Raw genomic sequence first — 25,015 nt, forward strand, 5'->3', positions numbered from 1 at the left:
CCCTTGCTATGGGACTCACCCAGATCTCGGTTCCCCAGCCTCTGGTGAGTTCTCCCCAGTCTGGGGTGGGTGTGCAGACGTGTTTCTGGTGTGTGACGCTGTTCATACTCCCCCGAGCCTCTAGTAACAGAGCAGGGCCCTGTTATAGCATGACATGAGAAGGTTTAGGGATGGCTGGATGGGCCATTGCTAGCTCTAGCTCTGGGGTCTAAATAGACACTAGAGGGCACTACAGGATCCATAAAAGGGTTGTACACTGCAGAGAGCCTGCCCCAACCATCTACTTCACACCTAGCCCCCAGGACTTTCATCACAAAAGGCTCCCACGCCCATTACTGCCAACCTCCAACCCGAGCAACGCATCTCAGAGGCGTGGATATGCCTGACTGCAGCGGTGCCCGTTCATTCCTATGTCTCTCAGGCACAGAGATGAGAAGGGGCTAATTTCTCACCACTGCAATGCCCTGGGGAGTTTATCAGGGCATGTGGATTATTTTCCCCATTCGGTGGCTGGATTATAAAATGGAAGGAAAAGTCATGGAGAAGATGAGGGAAGCTGGGATGGAGACCAGTGCTCCTGCCACGTACAGGGGGCATGAATGAGATGCAGAGGATGTAGCACCAGGTACAAGGAAACGCAGGCGTGACGGCCAAGCACAGCATGAGGAACTGCAATGGTATTAAAAAGTTAATATAGGGGAGGGGGTTGGGATGACCTGCTGGTGACAGTGCCGAATTATGACAGACTGAGGCCCTAAACTATGTCCAGTTTAAGAGGCCCCTTAAGATAAAAATAATCTACGAAATCAATGAAAATGGATTTACATGGCATTTGAAGATGAATTATTATTATCTCTGAACAAATTTATGTACTCAATGTGGATAATAACTGTGGAGCTATATATATGTATATTTTTGTCATATTAGAATGAAAATGTCAATATTTAGAGTCATTTTCCCATATCTCCTTTATCTCCTTTCTTTACCAACTGATTATTATAAAACTTGATACTGAGTCAGGGTTTTTTTTCTAATTTAGATGCCCCTCATATTGTGAGGCCCTAAACTGTAGCTTAAGTACCTTAAGCCTAAATCCAGCAGTGGCTGGTGAGAACACCAGCAGGGACTTCAATGGGGGCAGCTAGACAGTGCTGCAGCAGCTAAGTTTGGTGCCCGGGGCAAAGCCCACAGTGGCAGCCCACCTTTGCCTGGCACACAGAACTGGGGGGCACAGGCCGCCCTCATGCTTGCCCAGGAATGCATGCAGAGGTGGGAGCCGTGCTTTCCCCATCCCCATGTCTCTGCAAATGAGCCTCTCGTGGCTCCATCCCACACACTGCCCCACCTGGGCAGCACCTGTTGGGACCCCTTCACTTCGGTGCCGGGGCAGTTGCCCCGCTCGCGCCCTGCTTGCTATGGCACGGCATCTAGAGTTTGCGGCAAGGACAGGAGGCTGCCAGGATGTCTTGCTGGTGGACGGAGGGGAGTGAGTACAGCAGGTTAGAACCAGAGCTGGGAAGGGAGGCTGGGACTCAGGACTTCTGGGCCGGGTCCACACAAGGAAGGGCATGCCTTTACAGCAGCACAAATAGTAGCGGCACAGATTTGCACTCCAGTGCACGCCCCTGCCCGTGTGCTTTGGAGTGGAATACATTATCCTGCTGCTCCATGTGCTAGGAGCAGGGGGGAGGAGGACGGCCTGGCTGGGGCACTAGGTGCCTCAGTAGGGGCTAGCCATCCCCTGAGCTGAGGCACCCTGTGCCCCTTCCAGCCAGGGAGTGGGATGTGGGCAGTAGAGCCCCCATGCTGAGGCACATGGAGACAAGGGAGCAGCCAGCCCAAGGCTGCCAGCTCCCCCATCTTGAGGCACCCTGCACCCCCGCCAGGTGGAGACTGGAGCCCAAATCCTCTACTGCCTTCCTGCTCCCTTTCCTTTGTCAACTCACTAATTCTCCCTTGCTCCACTGTAACTTAGAATCATAGGGTCATAGAAAACAAGGGCTGGAAGGGACCTCAGGAGATTACATCTAGTCCAACCGCCTGCTCAAAGCAAGACCAGCCCCAACTACATCATCCCAACCAAGGCTTTGTCTACCCGGGTCTTAAAGACCTCCAAGGATGGAGATTCCACCACCTCTCCGGGTAACCTGTTCCTGTGTTTTACTGCCTTCCTAGTGAGAAGGTTTTTCCTGATATCTAAGCTAAGCTTCCCTAACTGCAACATGGGCCTCTTGCTCCTTGTTCTGTCATCTGCCACCACTGAGAACAGCCCAGTTCCATCCTCGGTAGAGAGAAGGTTTAGTCTGGACATTAGGAGAATGTTCTTCATGGACAGGGTCGCCAAAATCTGGATTGGGCTCCCAAAGGAGGTGGTGCTCGCCTCAATGTTGGGGGTCTTCAGGAGGAGACTGGACATGGCTGGGATCACATGAGCCCAGGGTCGGTGACTCTTTTCTTCCTGCCAGGGGCGGGGGGTTGGACTAGACGGCCCACTGAGGTCCCTTCCGACTCTAAGAATCTATGATCTATGAATCTCTGGAACCACCCTGCAGGGAGCTGAAGGCTGTTATTAAATCCCCTCCCAGTCTCCTCTTCTCTAGACTAAATAAGCCCAGGTCCCTCAGCCTTTCCTCATAAGTCCCAGCCCCAAAACCATTTTTGTTGCCCCCGGCTGGACTCTCTCCAATTTTTCCACATCCTTTCTGTAGTGGGGAGGTCCAAAACTGAACACACTACTCTAGACGTGGCCTCACCAGTGCTGAATAGAGGGGAAGAATCACTCCCCTTGACCTGCTGGCAGCACTTCTACCAACCCAGCCCAGGAAGCTGTTAGCTTCCTTGGCAAGAAGGGCACACTGCTGGCTCATATTCATCTTATTGTCCACTGTCACCCCCAGGCCTTTTTCTGCAGAGCTTCTGCCAAGCCAACTTGGCTCTGACAGGCAGAGCGAAAGGTGGCAACCACTACCCGAACTGGCCCTCATCTGACTGACTCCTGGACCCATCCAATCTAGCTCGAGGACCTAGTTGTAGACCTTCATCTGATGTAGATGTACGCCCTCATCTGACGGACTCCTGAGCCCATCCAATCTAGCTCCATGGAAATTGCAGTCAAAAGGCCTCATTCAGTACTGAGCACAGTGGTGGGAGGCTACAGCTCCCTGATCCACTATCCCAAGGCCAATTTAAACATGCTAATGGTGACTCTAACTTGCACCAACTGAAAATAGTCATATAGGAGACACATACTAGCAGAGACTGGTTCTAACCACTTGTACTCGCTGGCACCGGTGCTGGGAGCTATGGGGACAGAAGTGTCATAATTGGCTGCACTGGCTCTTGACTGTGCTGAGGACATTTCCATTTTAAAGGGGATCCCATGAGTGGAACATCTTTGGTTCATTTCTGGTTCTAATCTGGGCTAGGGGAGAAGATCAAGCCAATAGCATGCCCCCCCACATTACTTCTAGGGGAGTCTCCAGATTTTTCCTCTAGTTTTCTTACTCCCTGTGCCCACCTGATCCCTTGATCCCATTGCTGTCTCCTCAAGGCCCTCTCCCTACTACCTGATCTCTCTTGAAGTCTCCCCAGACAGTCTGGGGTCCCAATTTATCCTCTGCTCCCTGGGTCACTGTTAGCTCTTAGCTGCAAGGAAAGAGGGGGGATGTCTGGAGGGACAGATGTACAGGGAGATCAATGAGAAGATGGAGTTACAACAGCTGGGGATCTGTCTGTACCCACTGACCCAGAGGACCTGCGTGGATTTACATCAGCTTGGATCAAGCTCCACCGCCTGCCCTACAGGTGCAATCGGTTTACACCAGCTGAGAGTGGCACCTAGAGCTCAGCATCTCCCAGGCCTGTCCTTGTGGAAGGGTCACATCCAACTTCTTTTCCCTCCACCATCCCATCCAGGTTTAGCTAAATTACAACACAGGACCTGTTCCTCTCCTAACACGTGAGCAGACCCATACTATTACACAGCTTCATAGGACATGTCTGTACCTCTCTTTTGACATGACATGAAGGCTCACTCCCAAACCACACAAGCCCTCTTCCCTGTCCATCTTATAATGCTTTGGCAGCCTGTGGGAAGCAGAGGAGAGACAAGGAGAGGGCACATTGATTCCTGGAAGAGCTCCACTGGGCAGGAGCACAAAATTCAAGCAGAGCCTTTCTAGGGCTCATGCTGACTATTTGTCTGTCCTTTTGTGAGTGAATGATGGGAAGCATAGCTTGGAGGCAGAGTGGTGCAGAAGGGTCATAGGAAGACTTGTTGCGTCTCCATCTTTCTGAGCACTGTGTTGGGAAGGGTGGGCTAGATGAATGCTCAGCTTCAAGCTATGGTGTTCTGGAAATTCAGGGAGCAACCTGTGGACTGCTCCAAAAATATAAGTGACACTATGTGGATGGGGACCCAACTGGGCACTTCTGGTTTCTTTGTGCCAGGCAAGATCAGGAGCTCTTTACAGTGTCATTGATATTTATTCTCTGTCCTGAGGCAGTAAAATTGAAGCCCATTACTGCTGGATGATACATCCACATGCACTTATCAAGAAACACTGCTTGCCCAAAGTATCCAACCCAAAGGAAGGAACAGGATCCCCAGTTTACAGAGAGGGAAAATGAGGCAGAGAAAGGTGAAATAAGAAGTCACAACAAACAGTCTGGCAGAGGGGGAGTCTAGGGTCCAAAGCCATCAGGCTCAAGCCCATCCAACGAGAGGGAGGAAATGGAAAACAATTGTTTAGATAGGTAAAGCTGCGAATGAACTGTGGTGCTGTGTCCTGTTTTACTAAGTATCTGCCTGACCAGGCCCTGGTGTTCATCCTTCCTTGTCACCTGGCCCTTCAAGCCCAAGTAGCCTTTTTATGAGCAAAAACACCTCAAATCGATCTAAAATTAGGGTTTCCTACTAATCTAAGCTGAAAGCGTGTTACTGGGAAGGGAACAATCTTATTTCTGGGTGGGGTGGTCAAAGATATATATCTTTTGTTTCCTGTAAGAGCCACTATCTTCGTTCAACCGGACTGCTGCTCTCATGCTAAAAACTAAAGACCAATCTGAAGTCACAAAAATAAAACTACCATACTGAAAAAAATGTATCAGTCACAATCTTGCAAGAATAGCACAACCAAAACTAATCATTTCCTCTTAATTGAAATAGCCTCCCCTAAAAATGCCTCCAGTTTCACTTACGCATATATGATCACCTTAAAAATGGCTTGCAGCTGAAACTCTAATACCCTGGGTCAGCCAACTACTAACTTCCAACCACTCTAAATCTTCTGGATACCAAGTTTATTAATATTCACTTTGGCTAAACAATTCCTAACATGCTTCGCATCTCATCATTCCAGGAATTTGGGGTGAAGTCTGTCAAGGGCCTTCTCAGAGAAAAAAATTAAGTGTTAAAACCTGGTGAAAGTTACCTGGAGATCTTTATGAAGGGATACACATTTTCAGCACAAAAGAGAGAGAAATACAAAAGAGCCATGTGCAATATCTGGTGAGTGTCGAATTGTTTTTCTCCTTTTTACTTTAGTCAACTTACTCCTAACTGAGGCTAAAAACCTCCGTTTCCTGTTCTAGCACTGACATTTACAGACCACACCGCATTGTCACCTAGACTGTGTGGCGGGGTGTGACGTGCGCACTGCCTCTGTACTGTGGAAGCTGCGGTGCCTGTGACCAGGGCCAGCTGTGGCTAACATGTTTCTGCAGAGGATCCGCCCCAACACAAGCAGGTGCCTACTGTGCAGACGCAGAGCTGATTGGAAATGCCTACATGGGGAGAAGCCTGCTCATTGCTGTTGTTCACGTTACAGCAAGCAGGGGATTAGGGCCCTGCTGTGTCCAGCACTGCTCCAACCCCCAGAGAAACTGCCTCCGTCTCCCAGCTGAGCACAGAGCCCGTTGTGTTGGGTGCTGCACAGACACCCAGGGCCCCTGGCCCAGCTGAGATCAGGGTCCTGTGCTGGTTCTGCAGAAAGCCTGGGTGAAACCATGCCTGCTGCCTCACAGAGCACACAGCTACGTGGGCAGAGAAGCATGACCAGCCCCAGTTCAGGGGTGCAGAACTAAGCCCCCGGGAAATGCAGCAACTTGCCCTGGACCGTTCATTAGTGGAAGAAGCGGGAGCCAACCCCTGACCTCTTGCGTGCCAGCCTAGTGCCATGTCATTCACCCTGCAAAGACCAAGACTCACATGAAGGTGCCACAAAGCCCTGCACACTAACTTGATGCCTAGGGCAAGGGCCGGGCAGCAGTCTCAGCTCCCTGTTCAGCTTCTGCCCAGGCTGGTGAGGCAGTATGAAGACTTAGTGGCCAACATGAATAAGCAACATTAACCAACAGATTTAGGCAGCTGATACGAGGGAGAGCTAGCTCTACAGCAGTGCTTCTCAACCTTTGGGTCGCGACCCAGAAGTGGGTCACGAGAATATATGACAGGGTTGCGAACAAACTTTAAAAAATGGACGAACAAACTTTAAAAACAGATTCTCCTTTAAAGGAGACAAGCATGGGGAACCGTGGTTTTTCCCTTGCCAGCTGGTAGAGTGCCAGCCTTCAAAGGACTGCTTGGGCCCTCGCTTCCCATACCTCCCAGCCCCACACACTGGGGGGCTGGGGCCTGGGGATGGGGGCACTGGGTTGGGACTGGCCATCCATGTTTACAAATAGGTCCTGATAGAAAAAAGGTTGAGAGCCACTGATGTACAGAGCATAAGCTCTATTGTGGTTTTGTTTTGCCAGCCTTCAAGAGTATCAGCCAGGAAGCAGGAAATAAGATATCTCAGCAGCACTTGCAGCTGTAAAGCAAGAAAAACAGTGGCACTTTGGAAACAGTTTCTAGTTGCAGGAGGTGGAGCCCAGGGGCCTTCACAGAGGGCAACCTAGCCTTGTTTACCATTAAGCTGGGCAGGTGTTATACTAAGGCTGATCTCTATCACAAATCATTGATGGGTCTGGAAATGATTGAGTCCAGTCATTGAGCCACGGATCCATCCGCAGCAGTTGCAGGTTTTTCCGCAGAGGAGTGTAGGCTGTAGGCTGAGATTCTTCTTCTTCTCCTTCTTCCCCTCTGTCTTCTCCGAGTCCAGATGCCCCCATGAAACCCATAGGAAATGCTACGGTTGCTGAGCAGGTCTGTGCAAGGAAACAAGAGCTCTACAGCAACAATTAGCTAGATTTTCTCCCTGAGCGTCTGGTTAGAACCGTTGTCACCTTTCCTGTACGAGCGCCCTTTAAGGGAATCAAACTATGCCATTGCTTTTCCAGCTGATAAGCCAGTGAAAGCAGAACAAAGGGGAAGGAGGCCCACTGGGATGTGTTAGTGGCCTGGGCTGAGCAATGGCAGCATTAGTCCCCCACCATCGCTGCTGCCACTCACCTATTGCTGACATCAGATCCAGCCCATGAGGACCCCACAGTCTGGATCTGACCGGGGTGGGGGCAAGTCACTGGGATTTTGACACCCCTGACTTCATAACTTCCCTAGCAAAAATGGATGCTCAGCTGCCCATAGGTCTGCACCTGGGGGCAGGAAGAAAAGTGTTTGCAGAAGGTCAGGGAAACAACAGAACAACAGGGACACGCAGCTTCCTTAACATAGAGAGCTACACCCCTGCCCCTTTTATCTACTCGATCTCTCCAATACAAGGTATAGCCATCTATACCCGTGGTCCAGTCATGGGTGGAGTCCCAGTTTAAGTGATCAGAAACTAGTTTAAACCTGTAGCAGAATACGAGTTCAGTGAACATAAACCAGGGGTGCTATGTAGTTACCTCTTCAAACATGTGCTGCTGTTACTGCTGCTGCCCAGTGCAGGTTCCCCAGAATCCACCATTTTGGCACCCCTTTTAAATTGACCCCCAGGGCTACTGCCTCCTGGCACATCCCTACTTCCATGGTTGCTCCACCACAATCCCAGGCTCCTTGGCAAGCTATTCCCAGTTCTTTTGTGACACCAGGAGCCATGGGGGGGGGGGCCTCCATGTCTTAACTGCCTCAGACCTTTCTCTCCCCCCTATGCCAGGAGCTCTGTGAGGCCCCCCACATTTAACCCCACCACCTGTCTGTTCATCCCTCCACCCACACAAGTGCCCCCTTTCTCCACCTCCAGGAAGAAAAGTGTTTGCAGAAAGCACTAGGAAAACATTCCTTCTATCTATATCTTTACAAAATAAAATAGAGGGGGGCCCACCACATACATATTTCCATGCCGAACCCACATATATCACTGTGGTGTTAACATATACCTTATCAGAAGGCATATGATTTTCTTATTTAAGAATAAAAATAAAACCCGAACAAAAAAGCAGATTTCCATTGCGTGTCATCAGATATGAACCCGCGTGCCTCATGAGCAGATCTGAACCCAATGATCTTACAAGGTCCGCTCCAGCCCTAATGTCTATGCAATCTGTGCACTCCACAGATCCCAGTCCCCTTGGCAAGCTATTCTGAGTTTTGCAAGTCTCTTGTAACACCAAGAGGGATGGGGGGTTTTTGCGGGGGGTGGAGTGGGGGACTACATGTCTTAACTGCCTCCCTTTCTCTCCCCCATATGCCAGAAGCTCTGTGAGGCCCCCCCACACTTATCCTCTCAACCTGGCTGTTCATCTCCAACAAGTGCCCCTGTTCTCCACCTCCATGCCTGGGGCTCTGGGTATTTCCAGTAAGTCCCTCTCCACCATACCCTTCCCTCCTTCTCGCCCTCCAGAAAGGAGGTGCTGTGACAGCACAGTGAAGTCAGCAATTCCCAAACCAGGAACTGCAAACCCAAGTGAAGCCACAATCCCTCTCTGCCTCCAACTTCCTGAATCTCACAATTACCCCGAGTGCTTTTAACTGACAGGGAGCAAGGCAGCGTGCTCTGCTCAGCCTGCACCTGTGGCAGGGTCCAAGCAAATGCACAGCCTGCTCGCTGCTGCAGTTAGCAAGGGGCAGAGGCTTACTGCACCTCAGCTGTTTCCTCTCCTCTCCTTCAGTCCAGGAACAGGGTGGGGCTTTGCCACAGGCTGCCTTAAAAACATCATACAGATATTTAAAAGGACCGCAGATGAGAGGTGTTAAACCACCATAAGTAACCGTTGAACCAGTGGTTTTCAACCTGTGGTGTGTGGACCCCTGCGGGTCAGCAGACTATATTTAAGGTGTCCACAAAAGATGACTGTGATTAATTAAAAATGTGTGAATATCCACACTTATGATTAAAAGGGGTCTACACCCCCATTCAAAATTTTTTAGGGATTTACAAATGGAAAAAGGTTGAAAACCACTTCTCTAAATGTGTCAAAGATATGCCAATACAGCTGAGACTTCTCCTTGATTTGTTTTGCCCAGGATGTTCAGAGTATTGTATGGATGCCCTGCGGAAATAAAACTTACTTTCATCCCAGGATACACAGGTCCCAACCTCCCCACGCACCAAATCTCTAGTAGTCTTCCCCTCCCCTGCTTCCACACTGAGAACAGCCCTATCACTGTTCAGCTGCAGAGAAACCATGTAGCCCAGTTGCATGGTCTCATTGCCTGGGGTCTCCATACTCAGCACTGGGGCTCAGCACCACTGGGGCTCTATTCAAGGGGGATGGTGCAACTTGTCCCAGCTGCATGGTCTCCATGGGTGGGGCTTTGTGCTTCATGGGGAGCCGCAGGGGCTCAGTTAACTGGAAGCCACAAAACGGGGGAAGCTTCGTTCTGCCTCAGTCCCCCTGGCCCTGCAAACCCTCTGCTTCTCAGTTCTGCCCTGATGTGTGCTCTGTGCCATGCAGCAAACACGCTTGTTGTCAGCCTTGTGCCCTAGCTATTCCTCCCCTCCCTTAGTCCTCCAAGACCCCATGTCAGCCAGCACAATCTCTGCTGCCCCTAACCCAACTCCTCCAATTGCAATCCAAATTAGCTGAGACGTATGCAAGATTTTAATCATTTGTTTCTTTTTTAATCTTTTATTCCTCTACTCATTTCTCCTTACTCCCTCTAACCTCACTTCAGTTTTCCAAGATTTCTCCCCTCCCGCCCTCTGCTTTGGCTGGGCTTCTGCTGGCTGTGGAGGGAGGGAAGCCACAGACCCCATTCTGGTTTCTCCACCTGAATGCTACATGCCACCCTCCCCACTCCTCTGCCACCACAGGGGAGGAAGAGTCCTGGCTTCCTGCCCATGCCCCAGTTTACCAGTCCTCTAGGAGCAAGGCACACTCAGACAGGCTGAAATAACAGGATGCCTTCATCTGAGAGCCTTGTTATACATTAATTTGGGGGGCTCGTGGAGCCCTTAACCTCTGCATTGTCCTCACATTAACACATTTAAGTGGCTTAAAGCACTTGTTATGTGGCTCCAAGTTATGCCACTCCAGGGCAGGATTCTCTCTGGATCCTCATAACCCAGCTCCTCTTCCACATAACCCAGTCATTTCCCACAGATATTGCAGGTGTGACTGCAAACTACCACTAAGGGGATCAACAGTTGTGCAGGTCGCAGTGTAACGTGTAATAAGGGCCTGAGACCACTCTAAACATGCCATAATTTTATGACATCACAACATACTACAGGCTTCTGATGATGCACACGTAACCTGTGCCAAAGCCCTTAGCCCTGCTTCATTCGCTGCAAGCTGCCTCTCCCTGGTACCTGGACAGCAGTCCTCCATGTAGGGGGCCACAGACATTTCCCTGACTGCAAGGGATTTCATAGATTTCATAGACATTAGGGCTGGAAGGGACCTTGGAAGATCATCGAGTCCAGCCCCCTGCCCAAAGGGCAGGAAGTCAGCTGGGGTCATAGGATCCCAGCAAGATAAGCATCCAGTTTCATCTTGAAGGTGTTCAATGAAGGCGCTTGAACCACCTCTGGTGGCAGGCTGTTCCAGACCTTGGGGGCTCGGACAGTAAAGAAATTCTTCCTTATGTCCAGCCTGAAACGATCTTGAAGTAGTTTGTGATGGTTCGACCTAGTCGTCATCCCTTGGGGCGCTCTGGTGAACAAACGTTCCCCCAGATACTGGTGGTCACCCCTGATAAACTTGTAGGTGGCCATCAGATCACCCCTGAGCCTGCGCTTTTCCAGGCTAAAGAGCCCCTGGGCTCTCAGCCTGTCATTGTAGCGTCTGCTTCCCTGACCTCTGATCATGCGCGTGGCTCTTCTCTGGACTCTCTCAAGCTTCTCCACATCCTTTTTGAATTGTGGAGCCCAAAACTGGACATAGTACTCCAGCTGCGGCCTCACTAAGGCCGAGTACAGGGGGAGAATGATGTCCCGGGATTTGCTTGAGAAGCATCTATGGATGCAAGCCAGCGTTTTGGTCGCTTTACTAGCCGCAGCATCGCATTGCAGGCTCATGTTCATCTTGTGGTCAGTGATGACCCCCAAGTCTCTTTCTTCCATAGTGCTAGGGAAGGGAGGCTGTGACTGGATCAAGTTTGGGAATCTGGAAGTTCTGGAAGTTTTGGTGGCAGGTGACAGAGCAAGGAGCAAAGGTCTCAAGTGGTAGCAAGGGAAGTTGAGGTTACATATTAGGAATAAGTTACTCACTAGGAGGGTAGTAAAGCATTGAAACAGGTAATCCAGAGAGGTGGTGGCATCTCCATCCTTGGAGGTTTTTAAGAACCAGTTAGACAAAGCCTTGGTTGGGGTGATCTAGTTAGGGCTGGTCCTGCTTTGAGCAGGGCGTTGGACTAGATGTGACCTCCTAAGGTGCCTTTCAACACTCATTTTCTCTGATTCTCTGATTCAAATCTGCTGGTTAAGGCATCTTGCTGCAGCTCCAGTGGCCTGAGCTCAGGGCTGATACTTGAATGCTTTCAATGCCATAGGCGGCAGAAGGCTGGGCTAATGGTGCTTAGCCCACCCCAAACGCAGGGCAGCAGTGGCAGGGCCAAGCACCACAGGGCAGCCCGGGCAAAGGCCCAAGGTGTCTGCAGCGGGGGGGAGGGGTGCGCACAGACACAGATGAGCGTCCGGAGTCCACAGGCAGCTGGAAACTCAGCCCAGCCCGTCCATGTGTGGAGCAGAGCCCAGGAGGTAAATGTGTGGAGGGAGAGGGCTGCGGGGAAGGGAAGGGGCATGGGGGGGACAGATTGAGGCACCAGCAGTGAGGGAGGGAGCGCAGCAGGAGCAGGGGGCTGGGGTGAATGGTCCCCGGGGCTGGGACGAGTCGTGGGAGGGTCGGAGCCAAGGCAGCTTGTACAGGAATATGTAGGGTCTCCCGCTGCTGTGACTACCCCTGGGGCTGGCATGGGGGACATGTGCCCGCTGGGTCTGTGCACAGGGCTTTGCGGAGGCGACTGCTGCTGCAGACTGGGCTCTGCACCCTGCTGCTGGTGCGCAGCCAGCTCACAGGAGGCCTCTGTTGTCACGTGGCTGCCAGGGCATGGGCAGTGGGGTGCAGGGCCCAGCCAAAAGCAGCAGCCACCTCGGGGAAGCCCAGCACACAGAGCTGGGGGCTGTGTGTCCCCCATGCCTGCGTTGGGGGTGTGCACAGAGGTGGGAGCCCCTCCGCACCTCTGCACAAGCTGCCCGGGCAACGACTCTCCCACATCCTGCGCTGGCCCTGGGGCCCCGTTCACCCCGCTCGTTTACCTGTGCACACGTTTACCTGCTGAGTGGTGTCAAACAGCTGGATGGAAAGTCAGTCCCCCAGCAAGAGGTGTGGTTTTTCTGCATCTACAGCTGCACCATAACCACAAGGTTTCCGTTAGACCTGCAGCATTTCTCATCTGCAGAGTTTCCGATGCTGTCCCCAGCGGGAACACCATATCTGGTGAGCTGAGCCCAAGGGGCAGGGTGGCGGGTGGCTTCTGTCCCAGGTTTTCTGCTCTTCCCCTCAGGGTCACTCTCGGGGCTGGGATCTTGTTCCGACCTGTAGTAGTTTTACTAAACTTGAAATTTAAAGCAAGCTAATTAAGCCATTGCTAACTCTGCTGTGAGAGCTGTCCTGATACTATCACCACTGCCTGTTTTGTTAAGTACTAGGGGCCCTGGTCTTTACACCAGCCTGCAAAGGTGTCTGAAATGGCACCTGATTTGTGTTCATCAAGGTGTTCAGATGCATTAGTTGGAGACAAGGAAGATGAAACTACCTCAGTGTTAACCAGTATTAGTTAATATAGCTGGAAGCCTTACTACTTATTTGATCTTTTTTCTCTTTTGCTTGGCACCTCCTCACAGGGGAGTGTGTGCTGGGGAAAGGCCAGCACCGCCAAGAAGGTAGCAAGCTCAGGGACAGATCTCACTCTACTTATTAGGCACCTAAGTGCACTTAGGCACACAAATGTGCCCTTGTTTCACCCTGAAAAATTTCCTTTGCTATGGGTGGGTAAGTATGTGTGTGTGTGTCTGTCTGTCTGTTTGTGTAGAAGTATCTTTAAAGTTTTACTCAGCTCCCCCAAAAAATATTTTCTCCCTCCAGCTATGGAGAGTAGTCTCCCTCCTGACCGCTTTTCTGTGATGTATTCTTAAGACTCAGGTGATGGCATGTTGCAAAAGACCCTTTTGTGAAGGGACTTGCACAAAGTGGAGCAGGGACACTCTCAAGTGTATATAGGCTCTTGCCTGCACTGTCTCGGTGGTACTGGTTCAGTATTTTTCTGGCATCCTATTACCAATCTCACTTGTGTCCTTCCTTGTATTAGTTAGTAGGATTGCCTATCCTTTTCTGCATTAGTGACACCAGAAGTAATGCTGGCAGAAATGCTTTGCAAAGCAAGCTTTGGGTTGTTATTTGTTGCCTCTAAGAGGGAATTTGAAAACTTAGCATTGTGGTTTTTCATTTTGAACATGAGCTCTCAAAAGCAAAGCAGCCACAAGCCCAGGGATGCTTTTAATCAGAATAGCAATGTGTGTAGATATCCTGACAGCAAATTGGTCCCTAGTTCTCACTGGCCACGTCTTTACAAGATGCTGACTGTGCAGTAGCTCATTACTACTATGCAGAAGTGTCGCGTGGCAGGAAGCGTGATGAGACTAATGGACAGTAGTAATTTATACAAGTTTGTTTCTACAAGTAATGTGACTGCACGGTAATGACTGTGCAGCCAGCGTCTCATGTAGATGTAGTCAACTCATCACTAGGTTCTGGTCCATTTAGACGCTTAACTTACTCTTGAAATCAGTGATAAGTTCAGTACCTTATAAAAAAATGTCTTCTGGGCTGTTTTTTTGTACATCATGACAAATTCACATATTGAGCCCTGGAAACCCACACATCCACCCATGGTTTTTTTTTTTCTAGGGAGACAAGAATCTCTGTTTAGAAGCCAGTTATAACATGTGGGTTGGTGAGGGAGGTGTGAGTCAAGAGGAAACTTAGGAAGGGTCACAAATTAAGGGAGGATCATTATCAGGAACAGAAAAGCAGAAGCGGAAGAAGGGGGAAGGGTGTTTACCAAGTGAGCTTTTTTTTGTGTTACCTGCCCTATATCATAAAGACTCAGAGTCCCAACTCATGGGAAAGAAGAGCTGATAAAAAAACCACAACTTTCCCTCTGAACTATCCTTTGATGGACATGTGGGTGTCTGCTTTTCATCGAAAATTTCAGCTTTTTATTAAAAGTTTCAACAGTGCCTTAGGGCAGTTGTAGCCGGGGTGTCGCATGTACTCATACTGACTTGCAAGCTGAACTTCAAATCTGGGGTGTATGTCCCCCTAGGTACCATAGCCAGCAGTCCCAAAAGGCCTCCACCTTCCTCGCCAAAAGAGATGATCAGGGCTAGGGACAGAAATTACACAGAAACTGCTAAAAATGATGAGAAACTGGTTCAAATCTGTAAAACAACAGGAGATAAGTGCACATAAATTACTTTCAAAATGGCCAAAACCAGTTTAAGACAAACTTTGAGGGATGTAGTATCAGACTTAACTGATTTAGGTTATATCGCTTTATTAAACTTCTGTCCCAGATTCCCTCCAGATTCAAGTTAACTCACAATCTCCCAGTATCCCAGGCTGCTTTGCAGCTCCCCTGCAAGCCCTGCTCGCAGGGTGGGCAGGCTAAGCTTGGCCCAAACTGTCTGCTCCAGCAGAGCAGGGAGTTGTGCTCTAGCGCCCTCCAGTTTCTGGCCTGGGCCACTGCAGGCATGTGGCTGCATTTCCAGAATGAAAAGTGAATGTCGGTTTGCTTATCGGTTCAATCTGTGCATTTTTGACTAACTCACGAAGATTGAATCAACTCAGCCTTGGGCTTTTTGACTGTCTCTACTTAGCCCAAGAAGTTGTGAGAGATGGAGTTCAGTGAAAGACTACCCCCTACAAGACAGTAGGATGACCAGCGGGGATCTAGGTTTTCCATTTCCCACGAGAAAACAGAAAAAAATCATGTGAATTTCCCCTTTTACCCAAGGAAGACCTGGATTTTTTTTTATTTTAATGGAGAACCATGTTGATTTTTCACTTTTGCAAAGAGCTGTCTGCAGGTTGGCAGAGGTCCACCCTGCAGGGGGCTGGGGGAGCAGGAGGAGGGTGGTCAGGCAGAGGATACTGTGTATATGTATATGCACATGGCCCCAGGCAGCCTGGAAAGCAGCTCCCTCAGGTAAATCCGGCACGGGTGGGGAAGGGGGATTGAGGTCTCCATAAGGAAGGAGGGAGTTGGGCAGGGCTGGGCCATGGGGCTGTCGGTGGAGAGTGAGGGGCATTGGCAGGGCTAGGGCTTGGGACGAGGGGCCTTGACCTGCAGTCTGTGAGCAAAGGGAGCAGGGGAAGCTCTGATTTTCCATTATAAAAAAAAAAATAACCCAGATTAAACACCAAAATGTATAGGTATTTAGAATGTATTTTATTATAGTGATTGAGGCACTGGTAGGCCTCCAATTTGCTTTTCAATTGGAAATATATCAATAAAACATTGAGTTCAGTTGATACCTGTATATATAGTAGTGTTTCATTTTAATCACGGTTTTTGGGGTCTTTATCAGAGAATTTGCCATTTTATATCAGAGAATTTGTGATTTTTTAATCATAGGAAACCAGAACCCCTGATAATCAGGCACCTGAATGATGGCCCAGAAGAGGAACGACCAGGGAATTTCCAAATCCAAACATTCTGATTTTCAAATTTTGGCCCCAACTTAAAATTTTCCTCAAAAACTTGAGCATATGTGAGTTAATAGCTTCAAATTTTAGGAAGGGAGATTTTTTTTCCCAGTCAGCTCTGGTCTCTTTCCAGCATGAAATAATTTTGTCTTTCTGGAGGTCTATCTGGAAATTTGGACCTTCAGATTAAAAGCATTTTAGAAATGCCGGTGTAATTATACTGCTAGCAGTTTGGAGGCTCCTTGGTGAGCAAGGCAGATGGAGGTGCACACTAGGCCTGTGTGAAGTGGCTAGTATTCACTTCAGATTTGGATTCAGCCAATTTGGGGGACATTGATTCGATTCGGTGATTCGAATCACTGTCTCGATTTGATTCGGCCAAATCAGATTCAGAGATCTGGCAGCAGCCGAATCTTGGAATTAACTAGGAGGCCAGGCCCCACCCCCGCCCCTCTCCCAGTCCACCAATGGCTGCCCCAGCTCCTGGCACTTGTAAAAAAAACAAAGAAGCCCTAGCTCACCAGGGGCTGCCAGGCGGGGGAGTGATCCCTGCTACCCTCCACTGCCCCGTGCTGCATGGGGGGCTCTGCATGAGCCTCCTGACCCACACTCACCCCCCCAACCCCCCCTCCCCCCCACCGATGCCACACATGGGCCAGCTCTGGACCTTTAAGGAAAAAAAAAACCCCCAAACCCCCGGGACTCACCACTCCTGCCAGTGGGGGTGATACCCACTGCCCCCCATTTCCCCGTGCCACATGGGGGGCTCTGCATGAGACCCTGAAGCCCAGAGGCTGCTGCAGGACCCCAGTGAATCCTGGGGCTTTTCTCAGTGTTTTGTTGGGTTTTTTTTGTTAGAGGGCCGGAGCTGACCTGCATGGGGCAGTCGTGGGGGGCCGGGGGAATGAGCGGGGAGTTAGGAGGCTCGTGCAGCATGGGGCAGTGGTGGGCAGCAGGGATCACCCCCTGCTGGTAGCACCCGGTGAGGACTGGGGCTTTTCTTTAAGGTACTGAGCTGGGGCGGTGGGGGCAGCTGTGTGGGGGCTGGGGGAGCAGGCAGGGGTTGGGAGGGCTGGGGGAGCGAGGGGGTCGAGGGGGACTGGCAGGGGTCCCCCTATGATCCCCTCCCCTCGCCCCTAATACTTACCCGCTCAGAGTGGCTGCAGCTCCCTGCTGCAGCCACCGGGGACTGCCTGAATCACCAAACCACTTTGAATCGATTCAGACTTTTAAATTGGTCTCCTGATTCAATTCGGATTCAGAGGTTCAGCCACCGAATCGGGCCAGATCTCCTCCGAATCTAATCACCACCCGAAGCTTCGCACAGCCCTAGCGTGCACACAGATATACTCATATGTATACACATGTACACATGTATGAAACCAATCATAATAACTCTAAATTGCTTCCACAGCTGAAGCCTCATATGCAGACTGAACAAGAGACTACACAAGAAGGATCTGAACTGAGGTGGCAAACAGGAACTTATTGTCCGTATTTGTTCAGGACTTGTTGAACCTGATGACAGAAATGGCATCAGTGATTTGTTTTAAAACATTCAAACACAGCTCCAGGACAGCATTGCTGGTTGAAGTGTTAGTGCATAGCTCAAGTTCAAGTCATATTTGAAAAGGGTTTTCTCTCATCACCCTACCTAGCCAAACCATTTTTGACTTGTAATTGAATCAGCTGTTTTGAAACAGTCTCTGCAAAAGCTATCACCGTGCCTTGCTGGAAGCAGGGCAGCACGATCCTCATTTCCTAAAAGCTGAATCAAAAGAGCTTGGTGCCAGCGTCAGAGTCCCCGAGGCCTGCTAGCAAAGGAGCAATGGAGCCTCTGCGACATTCTGCCGAGGCGACAGACCCAGTTCGACTCCTGATTTCCAAGGAGGATACAGTAAACCAAAATGGAGAAACTCATGTAAAAATCCCACAAAAGGATGACAAGAGGAACAAGGAATGTCTTATAGGTACAAACCAGTCTTCTTTGGAACCTTTTCCCCTAGACAAGGACTGCTCTTAGTAATTGTGTGGGCAGAAAGACTTGTATTTTTAATGAGGATTAAACCCCATGATGTGTGCAAGTGCCTTTGGATGCACCGATCACAGATTCTACACCTACCTAATTACTCCCATTCTTCCTCCTGATGCTGAGTGCACCAGTTAACCCTGGCTCCCTCATCAGCCATTTTCACATGTCCCCTATATGGAATAATTCGTAACAATGTAAATTTATATATAACTGAACTTCCCAGCTACCTGGGTAACTGGGTGAGTGAATGAGCTGGGGATGCGGGGTTGGGAGGCCATCTGAACTTGCTCTCTTCTGTAGGGAGCACGAGGAAAAGTCTTTAAGAGGATGCTCTTTCGTCCAAGATAGCCAAAAATGGCAACACAAGGCCTTCGGAAAAAATATTCTGTTCAGTTTACTGAGGCAACAAAACAAACAACACATTTCATTAGAAATTTTGGGGGATTGCTTTTCTTAAAAAGCAATGAAACGAACAAGAAAAAAATTCACTGCAAATTTAAAAAAAGTTTCACTTTACATTTTCCTCTCCCCAAGCCAGAAGAGGTTTACAGTTCTTTCTTTCCTAGATTTGAATACCTCTCCCCTCCTTCCCTTTTTACTTCATTCATTTATTCCCCCTAGAAAAATTACAAAAAAGGGAAAAATAAATCTAGAAAAAATCTTAAATCAGAAAATATTTTTTAGGTATGTTTAGATTTATGAAGTGAAGAAAATGTTTTTAAGAGGGAGAAGATCTATTTCTTAAATTTTAAAAAAAAGGTTAGTGAAGCCACTTTATTTTATTTAAAATTTTGTACAGTCGTGATACTGTTAACAACAGAGTGGTCCTAGGGTCAGTACTTTGGGAAAAGTAGCCATAAGCTACTTAGCCATAAGCACGTTAGATGAATTGTATTAATGACTCTTTCTCTTTCAGCCTCTGTCCCTAGGGTCCAACTATCCCTGTATGCCGTTGCAGTGATGAGCATGGCTCTCAACATCATTCTGATCGGGTTCTTCATTGCACAGCCATGTGAGTGGAACGATTCCTTTGGCCCACCTCTGCTTTCATTTCGGTGCTAAAAATGTCAGCATCTGACATTGGGCCAGTCCTCAGCTGACCATATTGTTTTAGTCAATGCCACATTTTCAGATTTTATTTGTAGTGGACAAAAGCAGCTCCCCCCCACCCACTGAATCCAAGGCAGTAATCAAAGATAAAGACCCAGCACTGCTATGGCTCCTTATAAAATCCCACAGGAAACCAAAACACCAAGGAAAGCCCAACAGTTGAATACACTAAAATACTGGGGGGAAATTGCACTCATGGGGTTTCACACTTGGTATTTCTATTGCATGTGCAGAAGCACTGCAAGTGCAAATGTCAGTTTTGTAGGGTGCTGGAGGGTAGGTCAACCCTGTATATAAGGCAAATATGAGTGTTATGACTTTCTGGAGGGGAATGGGAGGAAGGGCAGATTTTTCATCACAATACTAGTGTAAAGCACTGACTTTTCACCAAGGCCTCCCCCACCACTGTCTCTTGAATGGCTCAGGTCATACAGGTGACTGCCTCACTGCAAGGTGACTGAACCATCCAGTGGAAGATGTCCACACTGGGCATGACTGTACTACCATGGGGCGTCCCCTTTGCAGCTTGTCTTGAGACCGCGGCCTCTGGCCACTGGCGATGACCCCAGATCATGCTCACCACTTTGGAAGCTGGAGGAGGTGGTGTATAAGACATGTTGGGAAACATCAGAGCGGGGGCAGGGTGTCACTACAGTGTAGACATGTTCTTTGAGCGCATCAGTGGGAGAATTGCAGTGAGGAAAGCCCCTTGCATTTCCAGGGCAGGGTGCGTGATGGGGAAGGTGCCTTGTGATGAATAGCGGAGGACTGCTGGGAAGAGGGGGTTGATGTTGATAAATGCATCTGTTTGGTGTCTCTAAGATGCTTTCTCCCCGCCAGGGAGAACAGCTGAAATACATCTGGCCAGCCCATGCTGGGATGACTGGATTGTGTACAGGAGGAAATGCTACTATTTCTCAGAGGCCGAAGGGAACTGGACGCAAGGCCAGAGCCACTGCTCTGCGCTCAATTCTTCACTGGTTGCGATTGACAGTGAGGAGGAACAGGTGAGGGAGGGACCCTGAGATGCCCAATCCAGGAGGTGTGGAGTGGTTTGGGATGACCAAGGTGGCTTGGTGCCCCTCGTAATCTAGGGCTTCTCCCAGTGTGGCCAGTCCTTTATCAGCTTCCCAGGTACCACACACGCAGGCGCCTACACTCTCCTGCTTCAGCCTGCTGCTTTGTGAGAGGATGTGACATGGAGTGGTTTAGTCTACAACAGGCAGGTATTTTTAGGGCATATGCTGCAGCTCAGCCACCTGCTGCTGGTTTGCATGAGTAGTGCCAACTTGTCCTGATGGTGGAGAAACTCTCTGGGCTGAGGGATTTCCATCTGGGGGTATCCCGCTGCTCTCCAGTCCCGCCTCTCAGGCAAGGAGACAGGCACTTTTTAGATGCACGAGACTGGGCTCGCCTTGCTGTGTAAATTAAATCCAAGCATGACTGAGTACAGCCCCTAGAGGGGCAGAAAGGTCAGAGCCCAGGGAGGAAGCCCAACACCTGAAGCCCACTGCTGTTTTAATGCCAGGGATGGGAAGTAGGGAGCAAAACAACTTTGAAGCTGCTGCTTCTCCAAAAGCCTGGACAGGAGGGGGAGCCAGACAGCGAGAGCCTTTTATGTCACCAGGAGTATGGACAATGCGGATTATTTAATTTGAAGAGAGAACTCGAGGGTCATGATGGGGGTTTGAGAATAGTCTTCAAATGCAACAAAGGCTTCTGTAGAGACAACCATAGAGTCATAGGGCACGTCTACACGTGCATTTGGCATGCCTAAACTTAATGCACATTAGTTTAATGTACATTAAGGCAATTTGGACTCACGGCTACTTGTACCTAAATTTGATATCTCCTTTTGCAGGTTTCAAATTTAGGCACGAATAGCCTAAAATTGCCATTTTTAAGGTGCATTAAGGGTGCGCACATGTAGACACACACCCTTAATGTGCCTTAAATAAGGCTAAGGCACCTTAATTAGCACATGTAGACACGCCCATAGAGAAGTAGGGCTGGAAGGGATCTCCAGCGACCATCTAGGACCACCCCCTGCCTGCGGCAAGATCATCCCTAGCTACATTAGCCACACACTCCTGGAAGGAGGCTGGACTAGATGTGACTGCTCTAGAGCCACGCCAGTCCTCTTTTTTTCATGATTGCATGAGACTACCTGGGAAGGGGACAATATGGTTTCAAAGGAGACGAGGGTGCCACGCTTCAGGAGGGCTTGCTGCTTGGATGGCAACATAGGAAACTTGCCCATCTCTTTTCATCACCACCTGCTGCCATGCTGGGCTTTCCCCTTGGTAATATGTCCATCCTAAGGTGGGAGACACCTCTGAGCAGTGGAAACTCTGGGTGAAAAGCTCCCAGTGAGGACGTTTGGCCCAATGACGCATGTGGCAGCTTTCAGCAAGGCACTTCAGCAAAGCAACAAAGTCCATGAACTTTCCTGGGATTATTCATGTGCTTCAAGTTAGGCAGGTGCTTCAAACCGAATACAGAAGGGGGACTGTAGAGAAAATTAGGAAGATTGAGGGTTGCAATGTACATTTACATATCTCTTTAAAAAGAGGTTCATGCTGCGTTACAAAGGGACTTCTGATCATTGGATCGGCCTCTGGAGGGATCTGGACCAATCCTGGAAATGGGCCAATGGCACAACATTCAATGAAGGGTGAGCTTTTTGTCCAGTGAGTTAAAGCACGCATTTGCAATGCTCCCCGTACACAAAGACTAGCTCTTGGTTTTCTGTGTATTAGATGCAGACTAGTATAGTGGTGGCTCTCGATGTTCTTAGATGTAGAGGTAGTTTGAGAGTGGTGCTTTTTAGGTGGGACGTGGGAAAATTCTGCAGTCACCTTCAGCTTGAAAGGTAGGACAAGGTGCAGGTTTTCACAAAAAAATTGTTTTAAAATGTTGGGTTTGAGACGTCACCATTGCCTCTTTCTCCTTCCCTCCTTCTGCTCTGCTTTCAAAGAAAAGGGAGTATAAAGATAAATTCATTTTGTGAGTTTATCTCAACCTAGAATTTTTTTTTTAATCCAACCATTTCATGTAAATATTTCATTTTTTTTAAATGAAACCTTTTCACTGGATTTTTCACGTGAAAAATTTCAACCCATTCTGAATATGTCTATTTTAGCAGCTCCCAGAGTCCCTAAATAAAAACAGGCCTCCTTGTATTGAGCACTGCAAGTGCACAGAAACAACTGGAAGTGCACATCTGCTGGCATTTCCGGTTTTGCAGCTGGTGCTTCCATGGGGTGCACAGCCAATCTCAGGAGGTGCTCATGCACCCGCATGCACCACCTACACATCACCAGTGGTTACACTGGACCCTTCTCAGCCTCCAAAAGGCTAGTGAGCTAAATCAAAACTCATTCCCTGAGCGCACAGAACAGGGCTGAATATTTATTGCACAAGGGCCGTGTCTACAAGAGATGCTGACTGTGCAATTGTTACTGTGCAGTCATTTAGGACTTGCATTACTAGCAACACCCAACAGCATTTAGGTGATACTGACTGCACAGAAGCGCATTCCTACTGCGCAGTAGCATCGCATCATGCTTCATGCCACGTGATGCTATTGCATAGTAGTAGTGAGCTACTGCACAGTCAACATCTTGTGTAGACGCAGCCTGAGTAGCAAGAATAATTTGCTTCTATTGGTGGTGCAGGATCACAGTACGAGGAGGAGGTGATTGTGCTTATCTGAATGATGGAGGAATTGGCAGTTCCAGTTGTTCCACAGATAGGAAATGGATTTGCAGTATCTCGCGCCCACTCCTTACCTCATCGCCACTGAGGCAAGTGAGCCTTCCAATCGTCCCCTTCCCAAGTAGACTATAACTGTTTAAGGTAAATCACAATACTTGTGTGTTCCTGCCCCTGCCATTGAATGACCATCAGGAGCTGATGCAACTCTGTTACTTGAAGTAAGGAGGAAAGCAGCAGCCAGACCCTGAACACCTTACACTACAGGACTTCAGAGGGAGACAGCAGGAAAATACCGAAGTGCTGAGTGGGCCTGTTCCAGCCGAGCCATCCGGTGCAGTTCCACCACTTTAGGTGTGTGAAGAGACATTGACTAACGCTGCAAGGATACAGAACGAAGAAGTGACGAAGAGAGGAGAACACCGCTTCCAGAGCAGCTGTCACTTTAGGACAGATCGGCCGGGAAGAGGGTGCGGCGGCGTGCGGAGCGAGTCTCCAGAGATGGTGCAGGAGGAGAGAGAAAAGTCCACAGGGGGAAGGGAACACCTGAGGACTAATCCTGTGAACAGTGGTATAGCACACCCCCCGTTTTACTTTTTTTTTAATTTTAAAATTAATTCCCTCCCCTTCCCCAACCATTTCTGACTTTCTCTCTGCCCTCTCTATCCCTTTTAAGCGATAACAAGCAGTACTAGGTAAGCTAAGCTAAGCTCCTGTACGCTATTATTGTAATAAGTCCCTTTTTGTATGGTAAATAGTGTTCTGTTTGTATTCATTTTTACTGTTGTATATTGGATCAGATTGGATCCTATCATTTGTGCATTGATTTGTATTGTTTCATATTAACAGTGTATGATTTAGGCCTGCAGTGCGGGTTGGCATGAGTGATGTCAAGTATCCATTTTATGTGACAGGTTCCCATCTTGTTCCCATCTTGTGTCCATGCCCTGTTGTGTAAGTATGTTGTAACCTATGACTCACACCTAGCCCTCCTATGTAACTTGGTTCCTGAATGAATGGGGATGAATGAGGGCTCTTGAGAGACAATGGCAGTACGGCTAAAAATAGCTCCCTCTGAAAGACCGAACCATCAACTTGACGACCCAACCATCACCCCGCATTGCCCCTCCCTGGCTCACAATTTGGAAGACAGAGTGCTGCAGAAATCAGTGAGCCCACCATCGCAGACACCTGAAACTGCCTGTTCTTACCTAGGAGTGCACATGCTCAGTATACCAGGGGCTCACTCTTTCCTGGGCCTAACCCTGCCACTAGGGTTATGGGTAGTATCCCCCATAAAAAGGGTAGTGAAGACAGAGCCAGTGGCACGCCCTCTTCATCTGGACCAGCACCATGCCACACCACCTCTCCACCCAGACGCACTGCCAGCGACCCACCACTGGCCAACACCTGCTAGACACAGACCCCTTTCCAGCCTGGATACGTAGCTATCACCCCCACCATCTCTTCAACCAAGGACTTGGACTCTGGTTCTCTGCCCTACCTGGACTCCAACCCTTCCACTGAGTCTCTTTCTCCTGATACCAATGTGAGTGCTTGTGTGTGTGCAGGAACCAAGACCTTCATGGGCTCTGAAGTGTCTTGTCTGTTTAAGGGGTTTAGGTTGTAGCCGTGTTGGTCTAAGGACACAGGCAGACAAGGTTCCTTGGGTGAATTTGATATCTTTTATTAGACCAACCCAAATGGTTGGAGAATAGTTATTAAGCAAGCTTTCAGGTTCAAAAACCCTTCATCAGGCTAATTATTTTAATATATAAAAGATATCAAATTTTTTGTTTGTCTGTTTAATAAACCTGTTTTTTTGAAACCCCGAGGTGGGTTTTTGTCTGTTTCCTGACTGTTTACTCCTTGCCACCACTTATCTGCTGCCTGAGCTCCCAGCTTTCTGCCGCTCTCTCTTTCCTGGCTGTCTCTTCCTTGGCACTGGGCTTTTTCCCTTGCACCAGTGACCTCGAGTAAGCCCGGGGCCACTTGACCTTAAGGAATCCAAAGCTTCAGTTCCTCAGCCAGCTCCTCTCTAGTCTACCAGCTGAAATCCCAGTTCTGGCAACTTTCACTACCTACACTTTCTCTCTCACCTTAACCTTCCCCCAAGTATCCCAG

General features: G+C 49.1%; 1 protein-coding gene across 2 annotated transcripts; it reads left to right on the plus strand.

The window, feature by feature from the left end:
* The first annotated feature begins 357 nt into the window (after nt 1-357).
* LOC109280990 (C-type lectin domain family 2 member B-like) lies at nt 358-24,723 on the plus strand. 2 transcript variants are annotated; one of them, XM_059715071.1, is made up of 7 exons: nt 358-677; nt 5,361-5,509; nt 17,450-18,005; nt 18,984-19,079; nt 20,018-20,184; nt 21,748-21,851; nt 22,855-24,723. In XM_059715071.1, exons 3-7 carry the CDS (start codon nt 17,864-17,866, stop codon nt 23,024-23,026), a joined length of 681 nt encoding a protein of 226 aa, XP_059571054.1. In that variant the 5' UTR covers nt 358-677; nt 5,361-5,509; nt 17,450-17,863; the 3' UTR covers nt 23,027-24,723. The 2 variants fall into 2 exon arrangements, with proteins under 2 accessions (XP_059571054.1, XP_059571055.1); XM_059715072.1 differs by lacking the exons at nt 358-677; nt 5,361-5,509 and adding an exon at nt 12,698-12,765.
* Nucleotides 24,724-25,015: the final 292 nt, after the last annotated feature.

This window comes from Alligator mississippiensis, chromosome 11 (genome assembly GCF_030867095.1).
Source record: "Alligator mississippiensis isolate rAllMis1 chromosome 11, rAllMis1, whole genome shotgun sequence".
NCBI lineage: Eukaryota > Metazoa > Chordata > Crocodylia > Alligatoridae > Alligator > Alligator mississippiensis.

Coding starts and splice junctions, on each gene's coding strand:
- LOC109280990 (XM_059715071.1), top strand. CDS start 17,864: ATGGAGCCTCTGCGACATTCTGCCGAGGCGACAGACCCAGTTCGACTC. Junction 18,006..18,983: donor GAACAAGGAATGTCTTATAG/GTACAAACCAGT, acceptor TTTCTCTTTCAG/CCTCTGTCCCTAGGGTCCAA. Junction 21,852..22,854: donor GGCACAACATTCAATGAAGG/GTGAGCTTTTTG, acceptor TTGGTGGTGCAG/GATCACAGTACGAGGAGGAG.